General features: G+C 40.3%; 1 protein-coding gene across 1 annotated transcript in view; it reads right to left on the bottom strand.

Moving 5' to 3' along the window:
* Positions 1-2,025: 2,025 nt before the first annotated feature.
* LOC109473104 overlaps positions 2,026-9,584 on the bottom strand; it is an 8,908-nt gene continuing 1,349 nt past the window's right edge. Inside the window, exons 3-10 of the mRNA XM_019773013.1 lie at positions 9,009-9,130; positions 7,614-7,664; positions 6,875-7,012; positions 5,917-6,032; positions 4,400-4,525; positions 3,873-4,001; positions 3,174-3,302; positions 2,026-2,396 (exon numbers count right to left, since the gene is read on the bottom strand). Of these exons, the coding sequence (XP_019628572.1) occupies positions 2,127-2,396; positions 3,174-3,302; positions 3,873-4,001; positions 4,400-4,525; positions 5,917-6,032; positions 6,875-7,012; positions 7,614-7,664; positions 9,009-9,130 (1,081 nt within the window). The 3' untranslated portion in view covers positions 2,026-2,126. The remainder of the gene's footprint in view (positions 2,397-3,173; positions 3,303-3,872; positions 4,002-4,399; positions 4,526-5,916; positions 6,033-6,874; positions 7,013-7,613; positions 7,665-9,008; positions 9,131-9,584) is intronic.

The following is a 9,584-nucleotide window of genomic DNA, read 5'->3' as shown; positions in this document are numbered from 1 at the left end:
AGGTTATTTTTTTGGTCAACATTTATGGGGAATGGTTTATTGAATACATATGTGCAATGTAGAGAAGTGAAGAACAGTTAAGACTTAAACCATACATCAATATGGCATCATGTTATGTTGAACAAACGTTTATTATGGTATAGAATAATTTGAACTGTACAATGTGGTTGTTGTGACTGTTATCTGGCTCTTCTGTCAATTATCATAACTAGTGCTGCATACCTAAACCCACATTTAGGTTCAGGTCCGGATTCAAGTCCAGAGGTTTAGGTTCAGTTCTGGACTTGTAAGTCCGGACCTGAACCCATGGCATATACAAAATTGCATGTTGGCAACCTTGCAATGTTGTCTGGGTGAAATTTTGGCCACACAACATGGAGGCTGACACTTGACGATGCCCAATGGCAATGTTTTCTTCATTTTGCAGCAAACTTTTTGCAATCTACGGAAGGTTTTAGGTGGTTTGGAAAGAAAAGGGGTTTGTGAAATGGTCTTTTATGCCATTATGGTAATGAGTCCGGACTCGGTTCTTGACTTTTAGGTTTTTTTGGACTTGAACCTAAACATTTTTACAAGTCCGGATCCAAGTCCAGTGAACCGGTATGCAGCACTAATCATAATTATTGAGTTAAAATGATCTATGCACAGCAGATTGGTATACTATAGGAAATAGGGTTTATTTTTTACAAGGTGAAATAAAATGTGCATTGGTGTTCAGAAACTGGCTTGTGGTCTTGTTTGTAACAACTAGAGATACAATAAAACATATGTGCCTCTGCCATATCTGAAACATTGCACTTTACTGCATGTAGTGTTCACTATCTTTCACTGTTTGTCCTTATCAAAATCACTAACTGTAAGAGAATCCTTACATTTATTTAAAGATTGTCATAAACACTTCTGCTGTTCTTTCAAGTGGTATAAACATTAGTAAATCAAGTATTAGCTATGACACAATTAGCTATTAGTTGTAGAGAACCAGTATTTTGTGCCATAATACTTTAGAGGACAACTTGTTCCGATTATATTGACTCTCACTGAACAAGATGCTAGTTTCAGCATCAATTTTAGATCACTAAACCCTCTACCCTTTTTGTAAGTCTGAATCTTTCATTGAACAAGATGCTAGTTTTCGTACAAACTTTGGATGTGCGTTTACATCACTAAATCCTCCACCTTTTTATAAGCCTGAGTGCAATACTAGTTTCAGTACACAATTTAGACACAATACTAATATCTCCACCCTCCAGAGTACATGTTCTTAGGTAGCACTGTTCAAATCGCCACTTGTCCACACACAGACCCTGATTTAGTACAACCTGTTATAGTACAAACTTAGGCCACACCAATTTTTTTTGTTGGTTCTCGGATTTTTTCATAAAAAATATGAAGCGACAGGGCAAAAAAAAATAAAAATAAAAACCGGTCTAGGCATCCTATTATAGCCCCAAATGCTACAATATGAGCCATGAAGTCAACAAAAAAGGCTGGGTTAAAATTTAAAGTATAAATTTTGAACTTTTAATCAAACCCCTGCATTGATAGATGAAAAACAAACTGTAACAACTAGGAAGAAAAGGACTTTCCTCAACTGTTGGGGGCAAAATATGAGCATTTTTGAGTTGATTCAGAACCAGAATCTTTTTTTTTTTTGCAAATCAGAAGAAAATGAAGAGGCGAATCCGAGAACCAACAAATTAAATTGGTGTGGCCTTAACACAAGTTTAATACCTCCATCCTCCAGAGTACATGTTCTTAGGTAGCAGGTTACACTGTTCAAATCTCCACTTATCCACACACAGACCCTGTTTTAGTACAACCTGTTATAGTACAAACTTAACATACTTTAATACCTCCATCCTCCAGAGTACAATGTTTTTAGGCAGCAGGTTACACTGTTCAAATCGCCACTTGTCCACACACAGTCCCTGTTTTAGTACAACCTGTTATAGTACAAACTTTACACACGTTTAATATCTCCAGCCTCCAGAGTACACTGTTCAAATTGCCACTTGTCAACACACGCCCTGTTTTAGTACAAACTTTAGATGTTTGTGTACATCACTAAAACCGAAACCACCATTTTGTAAGAAGCCTGAATAAGATGCTAGTTTTCCTACTGTCTACTAATACCTCCACCCTCCTGAGTACATGTTCTTAGGCAGCAGGTTGCACTGTTCAAATCGCCACTTGTCCACACAGAGGCCCTGCTGGCCCATCAGTGTGTCTATGTCCTCCAGATACCTCTTCACAGGCTCTGGGGTGGAGTCACAGGCCTCCACACCGTGGACGCTCACAGCCACCTGCTTTGTGCTGCAGTTCTTCGACTTCTTCCTAGGGGGCTCTCCTGAGGCGGTGCTTTGAAGGTCGATAGTCACGTATACTCCACGAGACTCCTGGAATATAACATTAGAAGGAAATCAGAAAAATACTAGTACTAGTCAATATAGAATACATTGTACTACGCTGTGTATACTATTCCACATCACCCAAGTCAAGATCTCAGCCCGACTGCCCAAACCGTCATCTTTGATGAACAAAAATTGGTGTGAGATATAGAAAGAGATGCCATTCAATTAAGCTTAGTCTACAAGCAACATTTGCCCCTCAAAATGCAGGAAAAACTGCTTAAGAGATTTCAAGAATTTTCTCGGACCTGGTAAAGATTGTTGCATTTGTCGCGAACACAATATTTCCTCAAAATTGGAATGACATTAAGAAATTTCAGTCCGGCTAAAACACTGTTTCAAACCATACCTTTTAGATGTTTTCTGATTACCTTAGGCCACACCAATTTAATTTCTTGGTTATAGATTTTTCTAGAAAAATAATGGAGTGGGCGGGCAAAAAAAATAAAAAATAAAAAAAAGCCCCAGGCATCCTATTATGGCCCAAAACGGTATGATAGGAGCCATGAAGTCAACACTCCAGGCTGGTTCAAGATTTAAACAATGAATTTTGAACTTTTAATGATACCACTGCATTGAAAGATGGAATAACTGTAACAACTAGGATGAAAAGGACTGTTTTCAACTGTTCAGGGCAAAATATGAGCATTTTGCAGTTGATTTTGAATTTTTTTTTTTTTTTTTGCAAATCAGGAAAAAATGAAGAGGCGAATCCAACAAATTAAATTGGTGTGGCCTTACTTGAAAGTAAAGCTAGGAACCAACCTGGAAGTACTTGTTAGCCTGGTAAGGCACCATCCCTGTTGCCGTGACAACCCCGCCTCCATATTTCAGCTTCACTTCAAACGGGAACTGGCTGACTGACGACAGGTAGGTGTGGTACGCCAGGGAAGTCTGCAAAAAGAAAAAAGGGGTTCAGTCTGGATCCCAAAGTCCCTGCGTAACTCAGAACAGTAGGCCTGGGATTGAGGTGTTCAAAAATTTCTTTTTTTTTCCTAGAAATGATGATTGTAAAGTGGAACTTCCTGCCACCAAGTACAGATCAACAATTTTATGGACAAACAAGCTGTGATCTCCGCCCCATAAAATGTCAAGTGTTAGGGGCGTTTTGCATAGGTCCATCAGGTAAATGAAAAAAATGTTCTCAGACCATTCATCAGATCTCATTCGCCAGTTTAACTGTGCCATTGGATATAATGATTAATAAGCACCTTTTATGGCTGCATATCCAATACAAAAACATTTCCTGAGATTGCAAAGCACACTTCTTCGTTATAGGCTTAAACAATTAAAAAATGTCTCCCAAATCTAACAGCTATGTCAATATTTATTTGATATCTGGTGGAATCAATAATAAGGAATCTATGATTGACCCAATCATGCATTTTTTGGCCCAATCATTTCTTAGGACTCTGTTAGACACGAAGGATTAATTGTGGAAAGAGACCTTAGGTCTTGTATTACCTGCATGAGAGGGTAGGCTGATGTCAGCACGTTCCACTGCCGTTCGTACGTGTCCACTTTGGGGAAGGACTTGATTTTCTTAATTTTGGGCGGGTTGTTGATGTAGTCTTTCTTCATGGCTGCTGCAACCTTGGAAGGAGGGAAGGAATAAAGGTTGATATAAAAATCAAGGGAACAAGTATAGCCCTTCGCCAGTGTCACATGTCCATATGCCGTCACCATAGACTTTTTTGGGGGTAGACCCCTGCAAGGGACATAAATAACTTTTCAAGCTGATCAACCTTTTCTAGCTCCATGATCTGACACCTGAATGGCAAAACATTGTACAATTGGTTTTCTAACATTGACATTGAAAATAAAAGTGTCCTCATGCAAGTTTTACTTTGTTTAACTGTATTGCATGAGTTGGACCCTATATAGATATCACTGAAGTTTGAAAAAAAAAAGATCATCCCTACCTACCGAACCTAATTTTTTCAGGACTGAAACAGGAAACACAACATTTTTTTCCTTGGCCTAACGTCTACCTTTCGCTTCTCCTTTTTCTGCTCCTTGTCCCCCACATTGTATCGCAGGTCACACCAGATGTCCCCCAAGCTCCGGATGTTGGTGAAGATGGAGCTGTTGTAAAACTCACGCAGAACTGCAAACACCTGGGCGAGCGGAAAAACAAAAGGGAATATATCATACTGTAGATCTCAAAACATTTGCTTTACTGTGATGACCTCTTCATCGCAAATGTACACTGTTGAGTCCCCTTAATCCTACTAATAGTGTCCAGTCTTTGATTAAACTGCTGACTTAGTCCCTGATACAGGGGTGGGCAGCAGTCAGGTAGTCTTCACACCATGTTTACAAGGGGATCTGTCCAGTGGGTTCATACCAGCAAGACTGCACTCTCTAATGTCGGACAGTCCTTTCTGACACACTCCATCCAGGTCTTCCTTGGGTTACCCAAACCTCTGTTGTGCTGGCAGTTGTAGTTCAGTGATGGAGTTCATGCAGCCACTGGCTTGTTTAACGTGCTCATGCCCCCTGAGTCGGCATGATCTACTATTCTAGTCTCACCAGACTCCTTCGCAGGCTGAATAAATAGTGGAAATCTGTCTAAAAAGAATGTATCTGGCCAGGAGAGTTAGCCGGCCATAGAGGGTCCAGTTTGCAGGCAAAGGACTCTGGTGGAGACTGGGCATGATCAACCACACCTAGCTTTGCATATAGAGTGAAGCTGAATCCTAATCCTAATCCTAAGATATCATTTCATTTCATTTATTGGTGATGCCAAACAACGCATTACGAGTGGGAGCCAGGCAGCCAAAGGCTGGTGGCGGCTGCCACTGGTACATAGTTTCAAGTTTTATTAATAAAATCAGCCTTGCAGCCAGTTTACAAAGTTGACCAAGCTGAATTACACTGATTTTTACAAATTTTGTACATAGTAGATACAAATACACATTTACATGACAATACATATACAGGCACGCAAACGAACATGTTACAACATCACACAATACACAAGGGCACTGAAGTAAAGTCCAGAGTCTTGAAAGTCATTGCTACAATGACTCGTTGTACAGGCGTATTGCCTTGTGTAGGAAAGAGTTTTTCAGTCTTTTGGTGCGGGCTGCTACATACAACACAACACAGGTGTGTGTCTCACCTTGGCAGGAACAGCCTCTCCACTGTGGATCCAGTCATCCTCCAGCTGGTCAGGATCAGACAGATCATCCACATCCCTAATCCCAATCTTAATCCTTTTAATCCTAAGATTACAGGTGTGTGTCTCACCTTGGCAGGTACAGCCTCGCTGCTGTGGATCCACTCATCCTCCAGCTGGTCAGGATCAGACAGATCATCCACATCCCTAATCCCAATCTTAATCCTTTTAATCCTAAGATTACAGGTGTGTGTCTCACCTTTGCTGGTACAGCCTCACCACTGTGGATCCAGTCATCCTCCAGCTGATCAGGATCAGACAGATCATCCACATCCCTAATCCCAATCTTAATCCTTTTAATCCTAAGATTACAGGTGTGTGTCTCACCTTGGCAGGAACAGCCTCGCTGCTGTGGATCCAGTCATCATCCAGCTGATCAGGATCAGACAGATCATCCACGAAGGCATCGGTGGGAACCAAAAGTTCCTGGTTCAGGTACTCAACTGTAACACATTACTTGATGATTACACACATTTACAAGAACGGTTCAGTCAAATGTATGTATGAGGTTAGGTAATGAGAAACATCCAGGTAAGGAACCAACAGTTCCTGGTCCAGGTACTGGACTGTCAAACATTACAAGAACAGTTCAGTCAAATGTATGTATGAGGTTAGGTAATGTATGTATGAGGTTAGGTAATAGATTCATCCAGGTAAGGAACCAACAATTCCTGGTCCAGGTACTGGACTGTCAAACATACGGGAACGGTTCAGTCAAATGTATGTATGAGGTTAGGTAATGAGATACAAAATGATCCAGGTAAGGAACCAACAGTTCCTGGTCCAGGTACTGTCAAACATTACAAGAACAGTTCAGTCAAATAGTTCTTGCCTCTTGCAATGGCCGGAAACCTTTTAAATACATGCCTAGTGCTCCACATGTATTGCTGTTGTTTCGATTTGGATAAAGAAGAAAGAAAATACATGGTAAGAGTATAACCTTTAAGCTGATCATTTGGTGGCTGCATGCAATATATACAATACCAAATTGGTGAGGAGTGAGGAAATTCGTATTAAGTTTTTTTCCCAAGGACACAACACTGGGGCCTGTGAGGGATTCGAACCCAGAACCTTAGAACATTAATCATAATGTCAACAGTCCAAAGACTAAGATGAGATACTTTTGACAAATACTTTTACTGATACACACAACAAAAAGTTAGCTTATACTCTGGTAAAGGGAGCTTTCGTGACACACTCAGATCATCCACATGGTAAAGATCTCGTCTTGGAGTTCTCATGTGACTTGATGTTGATTATCAGTTGACTAAGATAAGGACTGTACCTTGAAATCCGATCCCCGTCCCCGGTCGCTCGCTGCCGTCCTCCCCCTGCCGGAACCCCGTGACCTTGACCTTCAGAGTCGTGTTGTCAGGAAGCCAGACCTTCGCCGTGAAGGGGAACTCAAGACACTCCTCAATGCCTGCAGAAAACGTTGAGAAGTTTTGAGAAGTTGAATTACTGTGAACCTTGAAATGTTCGCAGTGGTTTTACGAAGTTCTCTATGCACCAACTCTATGCACAGTTTTCATTGTATTACTACTGTAATAAAGAACAACCACAAACTCGAAACACAGCCAAAACCTTTTTCCCTCCTACTTTGAAATTAAATCACAGCAAAAATATATAATTTTAGAGTATGCAGACTTTGAATTCAAATATCTGGATTGCAGTTGTCACCTGTTGTGTTACATGTACATACTGTAAATCGTTAAATATTTGCGGTCATTTCATTTCTACGTTTTTGAGGTGTTAATTTCTCCACTACAAAATCATGACACGACAAGCGTGTGCTTTCATGCTCCTGTATTGTTTTGACTGCCAACTTAAAACACGCCAATTTTCATTCCTACAAGACCACAAAATAAAATCACAGTGAAAGTAAGTGACTTATAAGTACCATACTGTAGACTGGTTGGTTCCTGCGAGAGCCCAGTTCCTGACAGCCATCCTACAAAACAAAACAACACACACAGAAACGTGTCTTAAATCCTGAAGGAAAAAACAGCGATGTTACATGATACCATAGTGTAGGTCTGGATGCTCCACAGACAACTTATGGTCCGACAGCCATTCTATATGTAACACAAGAGAAAGGGGTTGCCATTCTATATGTAACACAAGAGAAAGGGGTTGCCATTCTATATGTAACACAAGAGAAAGGGGTTGCCATTCTATATGTAACACAAGAGAAAGGGGTTGCCATTCTATATGTAACACAAGAGAAAGGGGTTGCCATTCTATATGTAACACAAGAGAAAGGAGTAACTCAAAGGTTGACTTTAACTTGGGATTGAACCTGCCAGCTCACAACCAGTGCACCAACCAACTAGGCCATAAGGTCTAGAACCCATTGGTCTGGTCATTTGGTGGTGCATATATACTCATTGCTACATATATGATAAAACAAAACACCTGACCTGGTTACTGTATACAACATTAGAATTTTCTTGGTTATCTCAATGAAGGTTAGACATCCAGGTAATGAGATACACAAGGAAATTGTTACTCAAGCAATGTTTAACAGGATAGATTTTGAAAACTGTCAGATGTTTCAAGTAGTCTTCAATCAAGGAGGTCTAAAATCAAACTTGTATTTAACCTCCTTGGTAGAATCCACTGCTTTTATGTTAGTGACCAATGGGTAGAGCTGTGTACCGGTACGCAGTACCGATACTGTACCGGAAAAATTGATTAGGTACAGGTCCAAAATACCTAATCCCTCAGTACCGGTACTGTACCTAAACAATTTCACACCAATTTTATGCCTATTTGTGACCTCAAATGTGTAAATAGCTGGTTAACAATGGGTCACTGTGTAAGGACAGTGTGTTCATGAAAACAAAAACATCTTTACTTTTACCTATATTTTATCTGAACATTCTCCATAAACAAAAATTAAACCTATATCAATGTTTTTCTTGTTATTACAGGAGTTCAGAAGAGCATATAAATTGGTCGAATTGTTCAGGTACAGGTTCAGGTCCGGACCTGTACCTAAACCTGTGTACCTGTACCTGTACCTGTACCTAAAATTTGTTTAGGTACACAGCTCTACCAATGGGACTCTGTTGTTAGTCACTGACCAAAAACTGTGGATGCTATTTGAAACATTTGACAGTTTTCATAATCTATCAAGTTGCTTGAGTAACTATTTTCTTGTGTTTCTTGTTTATCAGACATTTGGAACAAGAGCCAAGCAAGAGGACAACACTGAAAACAAAGGGTAGGCAAGAAAAGTTGAATGCCAGACTACAGAAACTGTATCAAGCTTTCATGTTACTAACTACATTCCAAGTAGATGCTTGGGTTTGGGCTTATTTTTGGGCCAACCCAAGCCTCTGCTCGGAGAGTAGTTACTAAGCAAAACTTTTATAATCAATGCCTTGTACATAAAAGTAAGATGAAGTGTTTCTCACTCCTTTTGGCAGCCCTGATGTCCCTGGCCAGGTCGCCTTTCCCGATATCCATGATGGCGTCTCCAGGACAGTCACTCCCCTCCCCGCCATGGAGGATCTCAGGCGCAGCTTCCCACTTCTTCCTGTGGGAGGAAAGTACAAGAGGTCAATGAACATTAGTGGCAGGGTGACCAGACAGAACAGAAAGATTGACCAATTGCCAGCAAGAACCGACCATTATAAAAAGAGCTCAATCCCATACTTTGTCACACTGTTGAACAACTCTGTATAGTAGGATATCCGTACAGTCCTTTTGTGCCTACAGGTTGTTTTTAGTGTCCTTGTATATACTATGACTTTAATAAGCTAGGGTTTTAAATAGTTGCAGCATTATGATTTAAATATATGATATGTAATATGTGCACGCAATTCAGCCTGTGGCTGCGATGTGAAACATGCCAATTGTACTGTTTATTGTATTTGTGAAATAAACCAATATATATGACAATGTATTTTCTCTCTAGGCAGATACTAGGGTGGCAAAAGACAGTATCAAATTGGCCAGGCAGTATCCATTGGCCAGAGAGGGTCCAATAT

The sequence above is a fragment of the Branchiostoma belcheri genome, unplaced genomic scaffold (assembly GCF_001625305.1).
Source record: "Branchiostoma belcheri isolate BF01 breed outbred unplaced genomic scaffold, Haploidv18h27 scaffold29, whole genome shotgun sequence".
Lineage (NCBI taxonomy): Eukaryota > Metazoa > Chordata > Leptocardii > Amphioxiformes > Branchiostomatidae > Branchiostoma > Branchiostoma belcheri.
The sequence above is the reverse complement of the archived record's forward strand: the minus strand, read 5'-3'. Positions and strand labels throughout refer to the sequence as shown.